Source organism: Elgaria multicarinata, chromosome 1 (assembly GCF_023053635.1).
Source record: "Elgaria multicarinata webbii isolate HBS135686 ecotype San Diego chromosome 1, rElgMul1.1.pri, whole genome shotgun sequence".
Lineage (NCBI taxonomy): Eukaryota > Metazoa > Chordata > Lepidosauria > Squamata > Anguidae > Elgaria > Elgaria multicarinata.
Genome location: NC_086171.1, coordinates 38,472,617 through 38,496,290, shown reverse-complemented (window position 1 = coordinate 38,496,290; position 23,674 = coordinate 38,472,617). Strand labels below are relative to the sequence as shown.

Genomic DNA, 23,674 nt, shown 5'->3' with positions numbered 1-23,674 from the left:
ATATATATTCCACTGTTTGTTGTCTGCTCTAGATTATACTTGATAACCCCCTGCTACTCCTGCCAGATGATGATGATCCAGTGCCAGGGGACCAGTTTAATGTTCCCCAAGAAAGTATTGATCAAGTAAGTCAAGAGCATCTGCTTATGTTTTGTGGAGAGGGAGGATTCTAGTCCCTTTGAGGCTGACAGTTCAAGTTGTCCTCTTAACAATTTTTCCGTTGCATTTTTACATTCCCACTTTGTTGCCCATAGAGGCCATTATGGGTTTGCTTTTCTTCCCCTAAGACAGGGATGGGGGAAGAAGAGGCTCTTTAGATACTGTTGGACTGCAACTCACCATTAGCTAGGACTGATGGGAATTTCTGTCCAACAGTATGCTACCCACTTCTGCTCTAAGGTCTCATTCATTTCCACTTCCAATTTGCTACAATCTACTCTTCCATTCACAAAAGCCTATTGATAGATCATATGATGTAATTGCAACTTGCTCAGACAACTCCACATAAAACAACGAAAAAGCATTGTTGTAAGAAATGTGCAAGCCCCATCAAACCATCCACTGGAGGGCTCAGTACTTCTGGTTTCAGTATGGAATACCTTCTGACCTTGAATGAGAATCCATTTTGCTCTTTATTGGTTTGCATTCGTTGCACATCATCTCATGGAGATGATTATTTTCATATTCTATACAACTTACTCGATTTTGTATCTTATCAAATGGATTTTTCAATTAATCCGGTGGATGCAGATGTGTTAAAAACATCATTGATAAGCTGTCAGCTGGGTCTTGCAGTGTGTTTTCTTTTTTGTTTTTGAGCTCACAGGTTCATTTGTTCCAAAGATGATCCATTCTGATTAAAAGTTTCCAGGTGCAGATAGCCACAGGAATTGTTTGAAAGTCCTTTTCACAGATGCAGAATATGCATCAATACTAGTCCCAGATCTAAACTGAGGAACAGCTTAAATATGGAAAGATCTCTGTACACGGTGGGCTGGCCTCTATAATGGAAAGTGTTGTGCAGTGTCCTCAATTTCTGAATTTTTTTCTACCTCAAAAAATGGGTGGATCACCTCTAAAAGCTTCATCTGTTACTTCTTACTTGCAATAGCGGAGATATGTTCACTGACCTATATGTAACAATTTCCGCATTTTACAGATAAGTGAGTTGGTACAGAGGCAGGGCTAAAAGCTGAGCAATTACTCTGAACCAATAGTGTGGCCTTCAATTCTTGGATATATTTACAATTAGAGGTACACTTTCCCCAAATTGTACCTCTTGCAGTGTAGTGCAAGAGGAAGTGAAAACCCCACTTTCGATTTCCTGTTCAGCCCTGAAGCTCCGGGAGTGGTCTTGGGCAAATGTCTCTCCCTCCCCTCCTCACCCCACCCCCATCAGACTAACCTAGCTCTTAGGGTTGTTCTGAGGTAAAAATACCACTCAGCTCCTTGGAGGAAGGGTGACTAAATATAATGTGTACCTCTTCCTTGTGTTTTTAATGTCTAGTTGGTCTACATGGGCTTTAATCCTAAGGCAGTAGAGCAAGCTCTGAAATTGTTCAAAGGCAACATTCAGCTGGCCGTACAGATGCTTGCTCATTATGGGGGATCCCTTCCTGGGGAACTACAGACCCCTTTGGACAGCACCATTCCGTCAGATGAATCCAGTTCATCAAAAGATTCTCCTACTGATTCTGCAGGTAAAGTGGGGATTTAGGATTATAAAATCAGGAGGGGGAGGGAGTTCTGGGCATTTCTGTAGCACATAGTGCCAACAGAGGTGGGCGGGGTTACAGATGAATGATCAATACTTTTTTTTGAAGGTACCATGTAAGAAATGCCTTCCCTGCATGACTGAGTCATTATGGAAAGAACTTTCATGTCATCCAGTGTTAAGTAAAACACTATGCTATCCAATTGAGCCACTTCACACATTCATCTATGAGTTTTAATCCCATGATACACATGCATGTGTGAGCGAGTCCGAACTACTCAAAATGCTTAGTTCTCCATAGTCACTGTTTGCCATCAAAGACAAACATGAAATAATATATTAAAAAAGAGCGCCTATGTCAACCCCCTATTGAACAGTTGTTTATGTTGACTGTATTCATAGTACTGACCTTTCCAGATATGTGTTTTCCTGGGAGTATTTGTTGTTCCAAAACACTACAAACTTCTCCCATTGTGCTTTAAACAAAAACGTTGCATCATCCCAACCTGCCTTTATATTCACAATTGCTAATAGTTTCATCTGACATTATGTTCCCGATTTTCCGACACCATTTCTTAATTGAGGGCAACTTTGGATTTTTCCAATATTTGGCAAATTAACAGTTATGTTCCGTCAAACAATTCTCCGCCAAGAACCTATTACCTTTCCTCACCAACTTTCCAAAGATATTTTATAATAACTATGGGATCATGGAAAATATAATGGGTGCTATCCAATGTTAGTCCTGTTCTCCATAGAACCATTGAAATGAATAAGACTTAAATTGGTCATGACTAATTTAAATCCCATTCATTTCAGTAGGTTTTCTCTATGGAGGACGAACATTGCATATTACCCAATATCCTATAATTCCCTGAGAAACTTCTAATGCTTTATCCCAAGACTTTATAGAATTTGTATGTTATTGCATGGTTGGCTGAGATTATAGCACCAACCATTTACTTCTTCCTCTGTTGGGATATTCCAATAAGGATCTTCAGTTCTCCTTTCCAAAACTAATAGTATTTGTTATCTGCTGGTATACAATTCAATAGATGATACATTTTTGCCCAAAGTTTCCAACAGTGATTCAGAAGGGGTCAGTGAGCAAGTAATCACATATGTGCTCTGAACATTTTGAAGAAAATCCTGAATTTAAGTCTTGAAGTCACAATGGATGGATGTGGGGTTTTTTTTTTTACACTGTCCTTAATTTCAGTAAATGTCATAAATGTTCCTGCCATGAATAAATCTCAGAATCTGGTCCTGTTGATTCTTTCCTAGCTCATAAAGACTGAGACTTCTGTGCTTACCTTGAAATCTTCCTAGAAAATCTCTGACACTGTGGGAGATGCAGCCTTGTTTTATGATAGGATCTGTGTTCTCCTTAGGCAAAATATATCATATTCCCCAACTTTTCAGGGGGATTGCTAGTCCCAGCTCTTCAATACCCCAGCGCATATTATCCTTGCTGGACTCCCACCATTGGCAAAGGGCAGTTAGTCTGGCTGTGAAGGAATAGTGATTAGTTTATGCTTGGTAATGCCACCTTCCACCCATTGCAAAATTCTTGCTTTTAACCTGGAGATTTTGCAATTCCAAAGTTCACCTCTTTTGTGAGACGATTTTATCATCATTTTAAGAAAGAAAGAAAGAAAGAAAGAAAGAAAGAAAGAAAGAAAGAAAGAAAGAAAGCTTAAGCAAGACATTAAGTTTCATTTCTGGTGGAAAGGCAGGATAGAAATTTAAATAATAATAAATTTTGAACACTGTAATCCTGGTGAGCCACAAATAGTTTAAATTTTGACCAGTCAAATGTTTGTTATTTCATCTTGATTATGAGAGGGCCAATATTTTAAAATGGTACTTTTATGTTCTCTGAAAAAAGCACCTCAATATCTCATCGCTTTTGTGTTTTCCTTAGTTTCACACGAGTGGGGTGATTTTCATTTCAGTTGTTGGAACTACTTTTACTTGGATTTTGTCTGATTAACTTCATATCGTGCTCGGTTTTGAGAACTGATTTAATTTTGGCAGTGAAGTCCTTGACTTTCATGGGCAGAATACAGCGGTGCCATCTTCTATGTCTTGTTGCCCACAGCCATCCCACGAGCATCAGAACCTAGTCGGATCAAATTGGCTAGAACTTCAGTGCCTACGTTGAATCTTAAAACTGACAAGGAGCAGCCTTATCATACACCTCTCTAAAGATACAAAGCTTATGACTACTGTCTATGCATCAGAATTCTAGCCAGGTGGCATGGATGATGGGCACAATACAATAAATCTATCTGAACTAATAATAATAATAATATCTATTTTCTCTTGCTCATGGCGGTTTTTCTAGACAGACATGACAAGCATTGCCAAGTCTTGCTGTCTTTTACAGATTCAGGAATTTCCTGACAATTGAGCATGTTTTAATTATGACTGCTTTCTGGATGGTGGTGTGGATGTATTTTGGTAGGCCCAGTTTCTGAAGGTTTCCTGTATAGTTTTTTGAGGTGATGCCGGCTTTATTTATTTATTATTTACATTTAGATACCGCCCCATAGCCAAATAACTTAATTTCTTCCAAACCACCTCTACAAATAACATAACACCTTTCTGCATCTTTTATATGTTTATTAATGGAGAAGAAGTAGAAGTGTGTTTTTGCTATGCCAATTGCTATGCCAATATTAAAGGGAATGGTATTAAAGGCAAAACGGAAGTACTTTGGCCACATAATGAGAAGACAGGATACCCTGGAGAAGAGGCTGATGCTAGGGAAAGTGGAAGGCAAAAGGAAGAGGGGCCGACCAAGGGCAAGATGGAGGGATGATATTCTGGAGGTGACAGACTTGACCTTGGGGGAGCTGGGGGTGGCGACGGCCAACAGAAAGCTCTGGCGTGGGCTGGTCCATGAAGTCACGAAGAGTCGGAAACAACTGAATGAATAAACAACAACAACAATTGCTCTCTATTTTGTTTTTGTTTGTGCAGGGGGGTGACAGAACATCCCTCTACACAGCTCTTTGATCAATCTTTCCTCCAGCACCTCTAGATCAGCTGTTTGTATAAAAATTATATTTCATTACTCTTTTAAAATTAATAATTCGGGTATCCTTTTTAATGGATTGTTCAACCAAGTCATATTCAAGATCATCAAATTTGAAATTGTTCAATTTTTTTGTTTTTGGTCCAATAAAAGATAAGAGGAGAGAGGAAAAAGAAGAAAATCAAAAGAGAGGGGGGGAAACAGAAGGTAATAATGGGGCTTCCTATTATCACAAATTACTGCTAAAGCTAACCACGGTGCCTTCACAGCCAGCACTACCTTCTCTATCTTCTTCATTTCTTATATCCTCTTGGCATGTCAATTAGAACTACAGCTTCAACCTGCTCTGATTTTAAATTACTCAAAAAACCTCCTTTTGATAACTAGTTCTCTTTGATAAACGTAACGTGAATTTAAAGGAAAAACCTTATCTGTGTATCAAGTCACATTTGTTTAATGATGGTTAAAAATGTATTTCTATCCTCCTTTTGGGGGCTACATGGGATACATCTGAATAAACTTTGGATGACCTTGTACCCTCCAGATATTTTGGACTATGACTCCCATCAGTTCCTGCCAGCATGGCCAGATTGTGGGTTTTGTAGTCCCAAAATATCTGGAGGATAACGTGTTGCCTATGGACAGAATAAACTGAAACTTCTACCATTGATTCCCTTCCCTAATCTGGCGCCTGGAGGATGTTTGGAGTTTGTCCACCACATCTGGAGGGCACTAAGTTGGGGAAGGCTGATTTAGGGCCTTTCCATATTGCATTAACTGCTTAACCTTTGTTCTTTGCATGCTGTAGTTTTACTGTTCTCTCCCCCCACCCCACCCCAGTATGCTTATTTGAGATCCTAAGGCTGCAATTATATGACCATTTTCTTAGAAATAAGCTCGATTGAACACAGTGGGTGTATTGAGTAATAATAATAATTTGTTACCCGCCTCTCCCTCTGGATCGAGGCGGGGTACAACACAAATGCAAACATCATATAACTAATTAAAACATTTAAAACTAATACATTATTAAAAGCAGCATATTATTAAAAGGCAAATTTAGAATTCAATTGGGTAGGCCTGCCGAAAGAGATCAGTCTTTATGGCTTTCTTAAATTCCAGAAGACTGTTAAGTTGACGAATCTCTCCCGGCAAGCCATTCCACAAACTGGGAGCAGCAGAAGAAAAGGTCCTCTGGGTAATAGTTGTCAGCCTTGTTTTTGTTGGTCTGGAGTAAATTCTTCCCAGAGGACCTGAGTGTGCAGGGCGGATTGTACGGGAGAAGGCGAGCCCACAGGTAGCCTGGACCCAAACCATGTAGGGCTTTAAAGGTGATAACCAACACTTTATACTTTGCCCAGAAAATAATTGGCAGCCAGTGAAGACATTTTAAAATAGGTGTAATGTGGTCACCCCTAGGTGTACCAGTGACTAGCCTGGCTGCCATATTTTGAACTAGTTGAAGTTTCCGGACTAGACAGAAAGGTAGCCCTATGTAGAGTGCATTGCAGAAGTCGAGCCTCGGAAGTTGCCAGTTACTTTAGGTCTTCTGAGTAAACATGCATAGGATTGCATTGTGAAAGCTGTTTCTATATTTACTTTAGTCTTACTACTTGAATCTATACATCCCATGAATAGTTCCTTTTTAACTACAGTCATATAATTTACTTAGACGTGAGTCCTACTGCACTCAATTGGAACTTACTTCTGAGTAGATGTGTATAGGGTTGCACTGTTAGATAAAGAACCAAGTCATCTTCTCCTTCCTTAAACCCTTTAACACTGGTGTTCCTCCTGCTTCTGTTTACATCCTCTGATGACAGGTAAATCACCTGCAATCTCTTCTTCATTGAAACTGTTTTCTAGTGTATTAAAGGCTCTTTCAAGCTTATTTGTTCTTAGTACAATACTCTGGTTTTAACCACTTTGTGTTCTAAACCTGAATGTGTGAAAACCCTGTTTTGACATATGCTTCAGCTTCATGTATGCGTTTTCTAATGTGTTCAAATTATATTAGCTCTTGGTCATTTGTTTTTAAAACCTTGCACGATAACATTTTGAGTGGCTTCCAGTGTAAGTGACTGACACCTTGGAGTTAAGGTTTTTTTTTTTTTTTGCACTTCTAATGTTCCTGATACCAGTGTCAATATAAGTAGTTATGGATCTGCCCCCTACTGATTGCCTACTTGATAAAATCTGAAATGGGCTTAAGTCTGAACAAACATTTCCTTAAGCTTGGTGAACCTCTCATCCACTATTGTACAGGCCAGTGGAGAGATTCTGATGCAAGTCCTGTCAGAAATCTAACTATAATAAAGTGCTGTTGGAACAGAGCCAATTCTGTAGTACGGGGCTTAAGAATAAGAGACTCACCTACAGCGTGTACTGCATTTCTCACTAATTTTAGGCACTTCTGGGGCATCAACAGATGAAGACATGGAAGTGGATGCTGTCAATGAAATCTTAGAAGATATCCCAGAACATGAAGAAGATTATTTGGACCTAACTCTGGAAGAGGAAGAATATGTAATTAATGAATACCTCTCTTACATAAAGCATTTGCCGATACAGTAGACAGACTTAAAAGGCTCCAGTCTCAGTTACATGGACCAGCATCTTTTGAGCTCGGCTTCAGATATGGCTAGTTGCATGCAAGTCTTACTGAAGCCAATGGGTCATGTTAGTCATGACTAACTTAAGTGTAACTAACTTAGTCTAGATTAGGCCCTTGGATTTTAATACTTGGATTGCAAATTCGTCCATCCCTATTTTTTGCCAAATGCCTTACGTTCAATCAGTTGCAGAGTTTTTAAATATTGGTATGTGTAAAATCTATATTATTATTATTATTATTATTATTATTATTATTATTATTATTATTATTATTTGATTGTAATCTAGAGCAACACCGGAGAGTAATAACAATTGTAGTACAAAAATATTTACAAGAACAAATATTTTTATAGAGAGGTTCAATATATAATGGTGTGAAATCAACCTATTTAATTAGTGAATAAAATCCATTTTACATCTCTTCACCATACCCAGGTTTCTTTTAAAACTGTGAACGATCTTACTATTAGAGCATTTAACTTAGAATCCTACTAGGATTAGCAGTGATACTTTCTGATCTTAGAAATATTGACCTAAGTGTGTACATCTTTCCATTTTCACAAAGTTTTTCCTTTCCATCCTGCATTCTAAAGCCAGCTGTAAATCTATTGTGTGTGGACTTGAGACACCTCCTTTTTTTCAATCTTTGTCTTGCATAATGCAATAACAACCAATAAAAACATATTCATCACATTTGTTGCAGTTTTCTGCAGAGCTGAGGCCTCCCAGAAATGATAGGATTGGTGCCGGTTTTAATCTGGGCTGTAAAGGCAGCAAAAAATTAGAACTATGAGTTAATCTTTTCAACATTACTCCTTCTTGGCTCTCTCATAACTGCCTCTTCTGGACCAGGAGGTAAAAAGTTCCCTTGGTGTTCACAATCTTTAATGGAAATGACTTTGGGGCAACTTTCTGTGTTGCTTTTCAGTACTGATGATGTCTAAAGGGAATCACCTGGAAAACAGCTCCAGATGTGCATCTTCTAGCATACAAATTGCCGGACACGTGCTTGAATTAATTTTCAGTATGTCAGAAGGAGAGGTATTCAGGGTACATGCAGACTTTTCTTGCAAAGATGTCCCATTTTGTGACTTCTGTACATGTATCTTGAGAATGCAAATGCAAGGAAGGAATATGGGAAGCAGCCCTTTAAAGATAGAAATGAACTTAATAGGCTCTCCTGAGCAGACTTCCGCCTTCTGTCATTTTTTTTGGTGTACATTATGTCTACTAAATACTCCCGAAATGTATAGTTTCTTCAAGTGAAGGTGTTACGAGCCGTGCTATCTGGTCCAATAATGACAACATGAATTGTCAGTGGAGTGATCTGGGATCCCCAACGAAGGACTTTACCAGTTTCTGTAAAATCTCTTAACTGCAGAGGCCACAGGCTGAGTTTTGGGCTTCAGGCATTCATCCGAGACTGTGGCCATTCCTGAGCAGCAAGGCCAATTTGCACAACTCATTTGGCACAGTGACTGTGGGTAGGATCTCTAGAGCCAGTGTGGTGTAGCAGCTAAGGTGTTAGACTGGGAGTCAGGAGATCCGGGTTCTAGTCCCCACTCAGCCATGGAAACCCACTGGGTGACTTTGAGCCAGTCACAGACTCTCAGCCCAACCTACCTCACAGGGTGGTTGTTGTGAGGATAAAATGGAGAGGAGGAGGATTATGTACGTCACCTTGGATTCCTTGGAGAAAAAAAGGAAGGATATAAACAATAACAAATATAAATAATAACTAGGTTTGGCATGCAGTGTTGTTGTGCACGAAGCAGCTTACAGGTCAACATCCATTTACTATAGTTGCAAACTGGCTTGAGTAGTGACTTAACGTGGATTTATTTGTGACCTAGGCACACGGTGAAATAACTACATAACTTATTTTCAGCCTGCTATATTGCATCCACGCGTGCAGCTGTAAACATCAGTCATTGGTGAAAATGTAGCAGAAGCAGGCCAAGCTCAGGAGGAGGGGGACTTCCCTAGGGTGTGTGCAATATGTGTCCATGTTTGCAGGTGTGAATCTCTGTACTTGTATAAACGAATGTAGTGGATCAATTTAGGTTATACACACTCAATTTTATACAGTTAATATTAATTAGTCCTTGCTTTTTAAAAAGAAAATTACAAGCACGATTTCTGAAACGGTAACTTCATTTTATCACATTATTATTTATTCAATTTATATACCACCTATAAGCAAAATAACCTAGGTGACAAGGTGTGCTGGTTCTTGCACCCAAACAGCTCCTGTGAAAATGAAATGAAAAACTTGCTGTGTAAAGACTGCCCAGGCTCAAAAATAAGTGTGTCTGGCCACTAGAGGGCATCCAGGACTCATTCAGTTTCTTCCAGGTCCCTGGCATTATGGGCATGGCTGTAATCATGCATAATGTGCATTCTTTTGCTTTTCAAAGGACAGCTGTGGAAAGCTGTGGACTTGGTTGTCCCAAAGGTTCCAGTCAGTCCCAATGCAGTTTAAGTGGCACATCCTGTTTATAACTGAACACAGTCACTTGGGTGGTGACAAAAGGCCAGACACATGGAATTTGCTCCCTAGAGATGTGGGAATAGAGCATCTCACTCCTACCTCTATCACCCAGCTAGCAGCTTTCTAATGGGATATTGACCTCTTTCTGCTTGAGGGCCGAGTTTCAATTCCAAAAAGCTCTGATAGACTGAGTGCTCCCAGTGGTGGGCAGGTCCAGAGGCAAAAGGAGCAGGGTCAAAAATACCTGCATATTGTTTGCTTAAAGCTCTTACTGCCAAGTAACTAAGCCTTAGGAGAGCCATATTTTAGAATGGGGGCGGGGGAACTGCCCAAAACCTGGAAAACCACTGATCTTTTGTTGGCTGAGGGTGGAAACCTGGACGGCAATATCAGGAGCCCAGTCCCCTGACCTAAGCTCCTGCAGCCCTGTTGTATGTGAAATTCTAAAGCCTGTGGTTTGAAAGACACAGAGAAATGGCCCACCTGGTGTGACTTGCTCTCAAGAAGGGAGTTCCAGAGTTCCTCAGTTCTTGGCGTCCCTTCCTATAAACAGCCTGGTGGAGCCAATAAGGTGTGGTTTATCTGTCTGGCAGCAGGAGGGCAGGGCAGGCGGTAGTCAGAAGCACTGGGAGCTCAGGGGATTATGGGAGCTGGTGTTGCTAAAAGAATTGATAGGCCCTAAAACACATGGGAGTAAATTCAGCCTACGGTCTCCAGAGTGCAGAAGGGACTGGAATTTGACTAAATAAAAAGCTTCAGGACAAAATCCTATCCTTGTTTAGGCAGAAAAAGCCCTACAACTCCCAGTATGTTGGGAGTTGTAGGACTTTTTCTGTCTAAATATACATAGGATTATGCCCTTAGTCACTCATGTCTTCGTAATATGCATACATGTTATAAGTGCAAATTAGATGGCCAGAAATGTAAGCAACTTTTTTTTTAAAGGACCTAAAGAAGCTAAAGGAAACCAATCAAACCTCCAATTTTTACAGTCCCCCCCAAATACACAACACCTTTTGTAGAGGGAAAGGGCCTGGGAGCCAGTGTGGTGTAGTGGCTAAAGTGTCGGACTGGGAGTTGGGAGATCTGGGTTCTAGTCCCCACTCAGCCATGGAAACGCACTGGGTGACTTTGGGCCAGTCACAGACTCTCAGCCCAACCTACTTCACAGGGTTGTTGTTGGGAGGATAAAATGGAGAGGAGGATTATGTATGCTGCCTTGGGTTCCTTGAAGGAAAAAAGGCAGGATATAAATGCAATAATAAATAGTATCAAGTCCAAAGAAATAATACTTGGCAAGGCTGGTGTCAACACCTGGCATGATGGGGCAAATGTACCAAAGGGGCCACTGAAGCTGATACTGTCATCCTTTTCTCTATTCTTTTTTGGGGCCCAGTGTTCTGAAGAGAAGCATGAAACAAAGTGGTGGCAGCCATTTTATTTCTCAGAGTGGGGCATCGGGGTGGAGGGCACATACCTTCTATGAGCCGTATTGCTCAGACAAGGCATGGAAGTGCCCACAGCCTCTTTTGGTGGCGCTTGTGAAGGGTTTCCACATGCATTAAACTCCCTGCCCATTCAGTTGACTGAGAGGGAAGACTGTGAGACCAGTGTGAGCAGGGCAAACCGCATGAGCTGCTGACTGCTGCCCGTTTCAGATGTGTGTAAAGCGGGCGGAAGCATTACCTTTTCCTAGGGACACAATTAGCTGCTGCGTCGTAGCTAAACGCGTTCAGTATCCTCTTCCACACTACTGAAGACAACAGAGGAAACCAATGTGGCTCCACAAAAAGCTTAGAGATGACCTGAAAACAAAAAAGGATACATATAGGAAGTGGAAGGAAGGCCAGGCTACAAAAGAAGAGTACAGACAAGTGGCGCAGAAGTGCCAAAATGGCGTCAGGAAGGCTAAAGCTGTGAATGAGCTGAGATTAGCGAGGGATGCTAAAAGCAATAAAAAGGCTTTGTTCAGATACGTGAATAGTAAAAGACAGAGGAAAGAAATGGTGGTTCAACTGCTTAATGAGGATGGCAAATTGATAACAGATGACAAAGCTGAAGTGCTCAATTCCTGCTTTGCCTTAGTCTTCTCCCAAAAGCGGGTCTATGACTCCCCTGGAAAAAGTGAAGCAGAAGTTGAGGGGGCAGGATTGCAGTTTGAGATTCATAAACAAATGGTCAAAGAACACCTAATTTCCTTGAATGAGTTCAAATCTCCAGGGCCCAATGAACTGCATCCTAGAGTAATGAAGGAGCTAGCGGAAGAACTCTCAGAACTTTTGTCTATTATCTTTGCAAAATCATGGAAGACGGGTGAGGTGCCGGACGACTGGAGGAGGGCTAACGTTGTCCCTATCTTCAAAAAGGGCAAAAAGGAGGAACCTGGGAACTACAGACCAGTCAGTCTGACATCCATCCCTGGGAAAATTCTGGAGCAGATTATAAAGGTCAATCTGTAAATACCTTGAAATCAATGCAGTGATTACTAGAAGCCAGCATGGATTTGTCAGGAACAAATCCTGTCAGACTAATTTGATCTCATTTTTTGATCGGGTAACCTCCCTTGTGGACTGTGGGAATGCTGTGGACGTCATATATCTTGACTTCAGCAAAGCTTTCGACAAAGTGCCCCATGATATTCTTATTAACAAACTAGCTAAAAGTGGGCTAGATGGAACAACTATTAGGCGGATTCACAGTTGGCTACAGAATCGGACTCAAAGAGTACTTATCAATGGAACCTTCTCAAACTGGGGAGAGGCAACAAGTGGGGTACCGCAGGGCTCAGTCCTGGGCCCAGTGCTCTTCAACATTTTTATTAATGATTTGGATGAGGAGGTGCAGGGAACGCTTATCAAATTTGCAGATGACACCAAATTGGGTGGGATAGCTAATACCCTGGAAGACAGAAACAAACTTCAAAGTGATCTTGATAGGCTGGAGTGCTGGGCTGAAAACAACAGGATGAAATTTAATAGGGATAAATGCCAAGTTCTACACTTAGGAAATAGAAACCAAAGGCACAGTTACAAGATAGGGGATACTTGGCTCAGCAATACTACAAACGAGAAGGATCTTGGAATTGTTGTAGATCGCAAGCTGAATATGAGCCAACAGTACGATATGGCTGCAAGAAAGGCAAATGCTATTTTGGGCTGCATTAATAGAAGTATAGCTTCCAAATCACGTGAGGTACTGGTTCCTCTCTATTCGGCCCTGGTTAGGCCTCATCTAGAGTATTGCGTCCTGTTCTGGGCTCCACAATTCAAGAAGGATGCAGACAAGCTGGAGCGTGTTCAGAGGAGGGCAACCAGGATGATCAGGGGTTTGGAAACAAAGCCCTATGAAGAGAGACTGAAAGAACTGGGCATGTTTAGCCTGGAGAAGAGAAGATTGAGGGGAGACATGATAGCACTCTTCATATACTTAAAAGGTTGTCACACAGAGGAGGGCCAGGATCTCTTCTCGATCCTCCCAGAGTGCAGGACATGGAATAATGGGCTCAAGTTAAAGGAAGCCAGATTCCAGCTAGACATCAGGAAAAACTTCCTGACTGTTAGAGCAGTACAACAATGGAATCAGTTACCTAGGGAGGTTGTGGGCTCTCCCACACTAGAGGCCTTCAAGAGGCAGCTGGACAATCATCTGTCAGGGATGCTTTAGGGTGGATTCCTGCATTGAGCAGGGGGTTGGACTCGATGGCCTTGTAGGCCCCTTCCAACTCTGCTATTCTATGATTCTATGATTCTACTCTGAATCTCAAAGCGCTACCCTAAACCCTCTCTGGAGACTTGGGCCAACTTCATAAGGAATAAATGCCTAAGCTCATTTTTCTCAGCGACAATTTATTGTTCCCTGTTGTAAAGCAACCGCTACACCCAGCGGTGTAGTGGTAAATTCTGAAGTGCAGGGTCTCATCATGACAGTCCCCGTAGCCATGGTCCCCAAGGAGAGTCCAAAAATGCAGGCAGCTGTGGTGATCTATATCAACAAACCAACTCTAGCCATTTTCATCTCCAGCAAGAGCACAATTTTTTGTAAAGCTAATGAGGCTCAATTGTCCATTCAAGACCAAATCACCCCAAAAGACTTTGCATTACATACAACAGGGAACAATATATCTTGCTGGGGAAATGCATTTCTCCCCACTACTGTGAGGATTGCAGCTAAACTCAGAGGGAACAGTAGGGTGACCCTATGAAAAGGAGGACAGGGCTCCAGGATCTTTAACAGTTGTATACAACTGTTAAAGATACAGGAGCCCTGTCCTCCTTTTCATAGGATCACCCTAGTTTTGAGCAATGTGGGTCTCAACACACATCACAACTGCACCAGGCCCCATAAATCCTCTAGGTGGCCCTACAAAACTGACTACAGGGTAGAAGGCACCATAGGCACCCCTTGCCCAAGGGGCTGTTTATCCTGGGACCGGCCCTGCCATTGGTTGTTTAATTCTCACATGACCCCTGCTGGCTGGGTTCACACGACTCGACAACCCGCAGTCAGGGGTTGACTATTCAGGATGGTGCCTGTGGGCCCCACCACATACCATGCAAACCCCATCAATGTGAATAACATCATGCCTAGTTTGGCCCCCAAAGTGCAAGCTGCAAATGCCCCGATCCAAATCCCGCCTGTCGTGAGCTAATTAGGTTAGGGTGACCCTATGGAAAGGAGGACAGGGCTCCTGTATCTTTAACAGTTGTATTGAAAAGGGAATTTCAGCAGGTGTCATTTGTATATATGGGGAACCTGGTGAAATTCCCTCTTCATCACAACAGTTAAAGTGCAGGAGCTATACTATAGTGACCAGATTTAAAAGAGGGCAGGGCACCTGCAGCTTTAACTGTTGTGATGAGGAGGAAATTTCACCAGGTTCTCCATGTATACAAATGACACCTGCTGAAATTTCCTTTTCAATACAACTGTTAAAGATACAGGAGCCCTGTCCTCCTTTTCATATGGTCACCCTAAATTAGGTGAGCTTAGGCAATATGGGGATAATACTGCCCGATCCTACAAAGACATTGTAAGGAAGACTCTGAAATGTTGAACAGAGAAATTTCCTGCAATCTGCACTTTATAAGTTGGTTGCTTTTCTTAATGAAGACTTCTGTTAATAGCAGGAGTAGTGATTGCACTGTTTGACTCTTTCTTCCTTAAATATGCCATAATTCTGGTGAGTCGTCAGGTTTATGAGTACTATGAAAGCTAATTAGTGTGGAAGCCATTAAGCCCTGCATCTCTTACTCGAACATTGACGGCACCCCCCAAAAGCTGCCACTCCAGCTGGAAGGAATTGTGCAAGTATTTGCAATTCAAAACTGCACAGCAAGAGGAATTGGCAGAAGCGTGAGAATGTTGTAATCTGCTCAGGAACAGGAAAGCAAATAAAAGATGTATTCATCCACCCCAAACAAGCAGGCAGAAGAATTGGCTGGAAGCCTCAAATGCAACTCCCTCTGCCCCTAACACTCCTGTTACTATAGGGCTGAGGCTATTGAAGTTAACCAAGTACTCCACAGTGACTGGTGTGTGGGGTTTTTTTTTAGCTGACATCCATTTCAATGTTGTTCATCATCCTTGCTTAAGAACCGTGGAGACTAGACGCCATCAGGAAGATATTAATATATGTATATGCATATACATATATATCTTCAGATGAAATTAAGGTTCTTTCAGACAGAGTTAGATACGGGAATAAAGGGGAGAAAGTGAGAAAAATGGCAGTATGTCTGGCTTCACCTCTTTGCAGGCATGCTCCTGTTCAGGGTTCCTGCCAACCAGCCACGCTCCCCTCCAAGGTCCTATAAGCTGAAAGGAGCTCAAGCAGTGCAGTGCATTCCACCAACACGCCCACAAGAAGTTGTTTTTCATTTCTAATTGGCAGTCAAATGACAGCGAATGCATAGCTAAGGAGCATGCACAATCCTCAGCAGGCTGTTTTATTGGGGGGGAGGTGTTTGCCCCTTTAGGTTTCTTTTTCTTAGTGATTTATTGTACTTCTGCAAATCTTGGGGTTCCTCCAGCCATGCTGATAGTTCCTTCTTGTTTCTCAGTGGCCCCATTTTGGCTCCATTTCAGTCGGCCGTCACCACCTGCGTTGCTATCAGAGAAAGTGATGTTTAAGTAAAGGCCAGACTAGACATGACCAACATCACATCTAGTTTGGTCCTGATGTCCAAGTGCTGTGATCTATTAGTCTGAAACGAATGGTTTGTGACTTCCCTTAAGGTGTGTTGCATCAAAATCCCTTTAACCATCCTTTGGAGACAAAAGGATGAGGGAGAGGGGGAGAGAGAGAAAATTCGGTTATGTGGCCCAGGAGCTCAGCTATATTGTGGCAAACTCTGGGATTGACATAACTTCCTTTTGTCAGCCAGGCTGTGAGCTTTATCACACCAGCGTTACACTGTGCAACCACTGCGAATTGCATGCAAAGGACTCCGAAGTTTTCCAGCTTATAATCTGCTTTTATTGTGAAGTACTCCCATGCATCCTGCTTTAATTGTGCTATAAAGGCAAAAGACTCGCCGTATTTTGATACTAGTTTTTGAGCGTATCATCCGGGCGGCCACTGGGGCGCAGGAGCAGGATTTGAAGAAAAATTAAACAAATGCTTACATCTGCGCAAGCTTTAAAGATAAAGACATCAAAATTGGCACAGTAATAGATATTAAGGAGAGCTTTAAGCATACCAAATTTGAATCGGATTAGATCATCCGTTGATTTTTTTAATGATTTTTTTACATTTCCCCCCTTAAACCAGTTTCCTGGTATGCAAAGGATCTTGCCGCCCGGTAGCAACAACAACAACGCTGACAGCTTAGCGCTGTAGGGGATAATTCGAGGGAAACAGGTACATGGGATAAAGCTCTGTCTATACGCACCCAAAGCGAATCAGTTATATGATGCAGATTTGCAGTCACCCCAGGGCTTCCCCTTGAAACTCCAAGGAAAAAAAGTCGGGTCTTACCCCCACTTTTTTCTCTGGAGGAAGGCGAGTGCAGCCTATCCGCCATCTCGCTTTGCTCTGGAGTCACGGCGAAGGCGTGGCCAGGCAGATGGCGACCCCTGATTGGCCACCACCCACCGCCGTTTCATTAATTCCTAAGGCCTTAAAGGAGGACAACCTGAAAATCATTCAAAACAAAACAAAACTAGAGATAAGAGAGGAGGATGGAATTCATATTTTTATAGCACTTTCAATGTTCAAAGCTTTCCAGGGCATACACTAAGGCAACCTTGTACATTCGTGGCTGAGAGGAGATGAGAACCAGCAACCTACGGGGTCACAGTTCATTTCTCTTAGCCACTACACCAGCTAGGGGGCTTTGGGGGGAAAGTGACGGTTGCCCCCACCCACCCTGTACTGGATTCTAGAACTGGTGCTCTAGCAAAATCCCTTCCTGGCCAGAGGCCTAGGGGCAGGGGTGGGCAGAGAAAGTAGCTTTTCAGATGGGTTGGGCTTCAACTCCCAGCATTCCTAATCTTTGGCCATGTTGGCAGAAGCTTATAAGAACTGAAGTCCAAATCACCTGGAGATCTACTTTTGCCGACCCCCGGTGTAGGAGATTATCAACTATTTGAACAATAAATACTTTCAAAATCAGTGCCTCCCTCCTGTTAAGTATATGAAAAGAAATACTTGCTTAGTCATTAAAATTGTGTGTGTATGGCTATCTCAGGGTTAAACAGAGAAAGACTATCTGTGGGCAATTACCTTGAGATAGAGGCTGTTCTGGGAACCTTGCCAAGATTCTAAGTTAGCCTCATCACAGCTGTATGTAATGTAGATAAGAATTGTGTAGATCTGTATATAGTTTCTCACTTGTGTAAAATGGAACTGATCACTACTCTATGATCACTGCTTACTGATCACTGCTTACTGATCACTGCTCTCTGTGTATGCCTCAGTGTGCTGATCTGAACTGATCTGAATTGAACTGCACAGAAGCCTGAAGGAAATAAACCAGCTCTGCTGTGTAAGACCTGCGTGATGTGTGTTTGTTTCTGAGCACAAACAGAGTTCCAGAAAGAGAAAAGTTCTGGCACAATAACCCAACACAGGTTATGGGCCCAGCCCAGTCCAGTCCAGGAAGCCTACGCCAGCCTAACCCAGGCAGAAGAACCAGAACTTGGTGGGAACGGTGCAGTATCAGAACCAGAACCAGGAGTCTGCTAAAACAGAAAACTGTTGATGAAGGAAGACATCAAGCTAAAGCCAGTGCTGCAAAGTGAGGAATAATCTCAGTCGGCTGACTCTGAGGAGGACTCTGAGCAGAAGGACGGTGAGATACCAATTCCTAAAGCAGAGGAAATGGCAGGAGCTAATATGTCTGGTTTGCATCAATTGTTGGAAAAGCTGAATGACTCTAACTATGCATTATGGTCTTACAAAATGCAAATGTATCTGATTCAGGCTGAACTGTGGTATGTAGTCACAGAGGATCCACCAGATAGAGCAGATCCACAGAATGCTAAATGGTTTAAGGACGATGCAAAAGCAATGGCAGTTATTGCATTAGCTGTGGAAGACTCTCAAATTTCCTTCATTCAGTTTTTGAATACATCAAAAGAGTGCTGGAATGCGCTACAAGCTGTATATCAAAGAGAAACAGCGGGCAGTAAAGTAATTCTAACCCGGAAACTGTATGGAATGAAGCTGAAACCAGGGGAGTCTATGTCAAACCATTTGAAAAGCATGAGAGAAATCTTCAATCAACTCAGGGCACGAGGGATGGAGTTTACAACTATACACCAAGTCTATGTGATTTTGTCAAGTCTTGATTCATCGTACGACGCGGTTGTCACCATGATGGAAAGTCAAGAGGAGAAAAATTTAACCCTCGAGTATGTAGCTGGAAAACTACTGGAAACCTATGAAAGAAGACAAGCTTCAAAACAACAGAGCCTTAAACTTCCTGTGGCTGAATTTCAACAAAACCATAAATCTTCTGACGTGGTGGCTGCATTAAAGGCAAGGAAATGCTTTAACTGTGGTTCCACAGGACACTTAAGGCGGGATTGCAACAACAAGAAGAAAAAGCAGTCAACAGCAAAGTGGAGAGAAGAAAACAACATGAATGAAGCTGAATCAACAAAGAAGTGTCTTCTAGCAAGAGTCAAAGAGACAATGAATCCTTGGTTTTTGGACTCTGGGGCTTCAATAAGTATGGCAAAAGACAAACTTTCATTTGTAACCTTGGAAATTTCTACTTCAGAGCAAAAGTGTGTTACCCTTGCAAATGGAACAAAAATCCAGATTTGTGGTGTGGGTAATGTATATTTTGATTGTCTGGGAGTTGAACTACAAAGTGTTTTATATGTACCAGAATTAGAAACAAACCTTCTAAGTGTGTTTCAGTTAACAGAAATGGGGTATGAGGTTTGTTTTACTGAAGAAAATTGTACTATAAAACAGGGAAACAAGGTGTGTGTGCAGGGAATAATGAAAGAATCTTTGTATGTGATTAATACTTGTACAGAAAATGAAGTTGTAGCCAGCAAAGTCACAACAAAAACAATAGCCAATTGCAAACCACACCAAGAGTGCATCCATTTAACTCATAAAAGGTTTGGTCACGCTAACTATAAAACAATTTCTAAGATTCCAGAATTGTGTGAAGGGGTGAAAATCAAACCATGTTCTAACTATGTAGAATGTAATGTATGCAGTGAAACCAAGTGTCATAAGTCAAACATTCCAAAACATAGTGAGAGAACAACAAAAAGAATTTTTGAATTAATTCATGCAGATCTTGCAGGTCCTTTTGAGACAAGTCAAGGAGGAAACAGATTTTTCTTGTCTATTGTTGATGATTACAGTAGATTTGGATTTGTATATGTGTTAAAACAGAAGAGTGAAACTTTTGGAAAGTTCAAATCCTTTGTTAAGTGGAGTAAAAATAGATTTAAAGAACCTATAGCTAATCTAAGAACAGACCGGGGAGGTGAATTTCTTAGCAACCAATTTAAAAAATTCCTCAGTGATGAGGGTATACAACATGACCTTACTGCTCCATATTCACCATTTCAAAATGGAGTTGCAGAAAGGAAAAACAGAACCTTGCAGAACATGTTAAGAGCTCTATTGAAAGAGTCAGGATTGTCTAACCTGTTCTGGGCAGAAGCTTTGTCCACCTCAAATTATTTGTTAAACAGGCTTTACCACTCTGTACATGAAAAAACCCCATATGAAATGTTTTACAAAAGAAAACCTAGAGTGTCACATATAAGGGTTTTTGGAAGTAAATGTTTTGCTCATATTCAGAAAGAAAACAGACCAGGAAAACTAGCTCAGAGAGGTTTGGAATGTAAACTGTTGGGATATGATACACAAACAAAAGGCTATCGTTTGTGGTCTCCATATCACAAAAGTGTAATTGTGAGCAGAGATGTAGTTTTTCATGAACAAATGCAGGAAACAAAACAGTATGTAAGTTTGCCTGTAGAACAGAAAGCTGTAGAAACAGAAGAAATTCCTGAACAATCTCAGCAAGAGAGGGAGGGGGAAGAAACTGTAGAGGAGGAAACTATGCCTGTAACTATGCCAAAACGACCAGAAAGGGAACGCAAAGCTCCAATTCGTTATTCAGATGAATACCAAAGTAAACAGGTTTCTCATAGAGCTTTACTGATAGCCTATGAACCTACTTCATTTGAGGAAATTCAGGAAATGGAACCTACAGAAGCTCAGGGCTGGCATGAAGCAATGTCAGAGGAAATCAGAGCAATGGAAAAAAATGAAACGTGGGAGCTAGTACCTTTACCTGAAGGTCGTAAAGCCATCACCTGTAAATGAGTATTCAAAGTAAAACAAAATGAGAAAGGACAGGTGGAACGTTCAATGGTAAAACAAAAAGAGATGCTTTAAAGCTAGGTCTCAGATTGTAACACAATTTAAACAACATGCGCAAGAGGAGGACTGTTAAGTATATGAAAAGAAATACTTGCTTAGTCATTAAAATTGTGTGTGTATGGCTATCTCAGGGTTAAACAGAGAAAGACTATCTGTGGGCAATTACCTTGAGATAGAGGCTGTTCTGGGAACCTTGCCAAGATTCTAAGTTAGCCTCATCACAGCTGTATGTAATGTAGATAAGAATTGTGTAGATCTGTATATAGTTTCTCACTTGTGTAAAATGGAACTGATCACTACTCTATGATCACTGCTTACTGATCACTGCTTACTGATCACTGCTCTCTGTGTATGCCTCAGTGTGCTGATCTGAACTGATCTGAATTGAACTGCACAGAAGCCTGAAGGAAATAAACCAGCTCTGCTGTGTAAGACCTGCGTGATGTGTGTTTGTTTCTGAGCACAAACAGAGTTCCAGAAAGAGAAAAGTTCTGGCACAATAACCCAACACCTCCTTCCCTCCCCCGTCTCCATTTATATTATTTCCCTTAATTTGTTATTCGGTGCCAATGCTGTGCGTTGCGGCTGCACAGAAACCTTTCTCCATGTGCCGTGATTAAAACCAGCCCAAACTGAACAATTCAGTGTTACCTCTATAACCCTCTTTAGTACCCAACTCCCTTTTTCAAAGTTTCAGGGGTTGCGGTACACAACAAAGCAAGCTGCCTCCACAAAAATGGGAAAAAATACACAAATGATTAAAGTATTTGTTTCAATTACACACTGCGCGACAATAAAGTCCACAACATGACAGTTATGTATTTATGGCTCAGTGGTTATCTAAACAAATGCCAGGAAGAGAGAGAACTTGACAGAGGTTCATCCCCAGGTCAAGAAGCTCAGCTGACCAAGATACAGGAAGTCTTCCACAGCCCCCCCCTCTCAAACACACACACACACACACACGAAAGCACTCCTCACAACTGCTTCTCTGCTTCTATTTCCAGAAACCCCCACCTCAAAGCCCAAACAATTCCTGCTCACTCTGCTAGGTCCGGATACAGCTTAGCCCTTATTTTAAACATTCCAGATAGTGCAATAAATATCTCTGCTGCAAAAGTTCATGCCTAGAGAAAAGGTTGGATCCAGACCACTTAGACTAGATCTACACTACTGTTTTATATCCGTATTGAAGTGCACTGATAACTGCACTGGGGCCAAATCCACATTCCATATAGCGCTTTCATAGTGTTAGATCCTGCTTTTTATTCCACATTCGTAATGATTTGATACAAGGTGCAGATCTAAGTCATGCTTAGAGTGGACTCACTGGTCATGACGTACCTAAGTCCCGTTGATTTCAATGAGCCTATCCAACATGATCATCACAGGGTATATGCCCCTGATTCCTCTCCACCAAGGAAGGTGCCTACAATCCCTTCAATGTCTTCTGAAAGAATTCTCTTAGATTTATAATAAAATAAACTAGATTGGCCTTGTTTAAAAAAAAAAGCCAGCTTCTGCCTTTAACAGGAGTTAAATCAGCATTTGAAGCTGGCTGGGTGGGTTTTGTCGTTGACTAATTACTGCTGCTCAAACTACTCTTTAAAGAGCAGCTAGATGAGCCTGTTCTGAAACTAGCAACGCTAGACCTACCGCTAATCTCTTCCTGCCTTTCTATCTTCAAACTCTTCCCCTCCCCTGGGCCTGCCCCCTCCAGACTCTAACAGAGAGATCATTAGGGCCCCCTCTGCTATTCTGCAAGGTTACCGCAGCTGCGAAGCGGCCAAGGTATTGTGAGAGGGGCTGGCATTCAAATACTCCCTGCCGCTATGGTGCAGACACTATATCAGGATTGAAAGCACATCTGCACCCTATCAACATCAAAGGCAAACGGAGTCCCAGCCAGGCATTTAGCTGGCAGCAGGGCAACTTCTCTGGGCTTACAGGTTGCACTTCATTTCCAAGATGTGAAGAGCAGTTCCTTAGATCTGCCTAGATGCCATGCTCCCAGCTCTGATATTTTGCCCTTTGCTCCCAGCTGTGCTTATCAGTGGAGAGGAAAGAACACTTTACAAACGCGCAGCGGCCTCTTTTAAGATCTTGTTTTTTTCACATTCCAGACTTGTTGAAAACAAGATCCAGCACCAAACCTCTACTTAAACTTTGAATTCAGGCCTGCCGAGAGAACAAGGATGCATATTGGTTTGTGGCATTTGTTTTACAGCCCGCACTGCCTGCTTTTCCGCTAGTGTCTGAAGTCCCAGACGAGACTCTCTGGGCCTCTTCAGAGGTGGATGGGTAGGAGAACTATGCAGAAGGGAAGGGTAATAGAACCACGACATGCAGGCCTGCCACACAATTGCAGAACCATGCCACGCCCTGTGGTACCGCTACCCCCCTCCGTAGGTAGATTGCTTCCTTCCGCACAATTTAACCACTCTTCCCGCCACCCTCTGCGTGCTGAACAGCAGCCGCTTCACTGCGAAAAAGAAAAAAGGCCCCAGACAAGGGAGAACGTCTTCAGCAGCTAGAGCATCACCAGAAGTGGCAGTCACTCTAGTTGGCAGACTCTATGGTTGCCACAATTTTTTTCCCCAGTGAAAGAACCAGAAATACCCGCCAGATAACACAAGAACCACTATGGAAGCTCACTAACCATCTTGCAGCAGGTGGGTAACATCTGCCCATCATGGGAGGGAAATTCTCACACCACACAACACGCTAACCCAGTGTAGATCACATTTCTGAGCAATCCACGGTGGGTTAGTGTGTCATCTGAACAGACCATTTGTCTTAAAGTAAACCTACTGAGTGCTTCACACACACACACACACACACACCTTCCTGTATTCAGGCCATCCAGGGGGGAAAGAGATTAATCCCAGGCTGCTAAACTAAGAAAAACTGAATTGGGAGTAGCTAGCCCAAAATGCAACTTCCACTAGGCATGTC

At 42.0% G+C, this 23,674-nt stretch overlaps 1 protein-coding gene across 5 annotated transcripts in view; it reads left to right on the top strand.

Moving 5' to 3' along the window:
• The window catches only part of NUB1 (negative regulator of ubiquitin like proteins 1), a 29,288-nt gene extending 21,228 nt beyond the window's left edge, over positions 1-8,060 (top strand). For 4 of the 5 annotated variants that reach the window (XM_063126336.1, XM_063126345.1, XM_063126354.1 and 1 more), the window contains 4 exons: positions 33-125; positions 1,508-1,700; positions 4,908-4,961; positions 7,162-8,060. In XM_063126336.1, coding sequence (XP_062982406.1) covers positions 33-125; positions 1,508-1,700; positions 4,908-4,961; positions 7,162-7,328 — 507 coding nt within the window. In that variant the 3' untranslated portion in view covers positions 7,329-8,060. The remainder of the gene's footprint in view (positions 1-32; positions 126-1,507; positions 1,701-4,907; positions 4,962-7,161) is intronic. The other variant, XM_063126372.1, reaches the window with a different exon arrangement.
• The last annotated feature ends 15,614 nt before the right edge of the window (positions 8,061-23,674 follow it).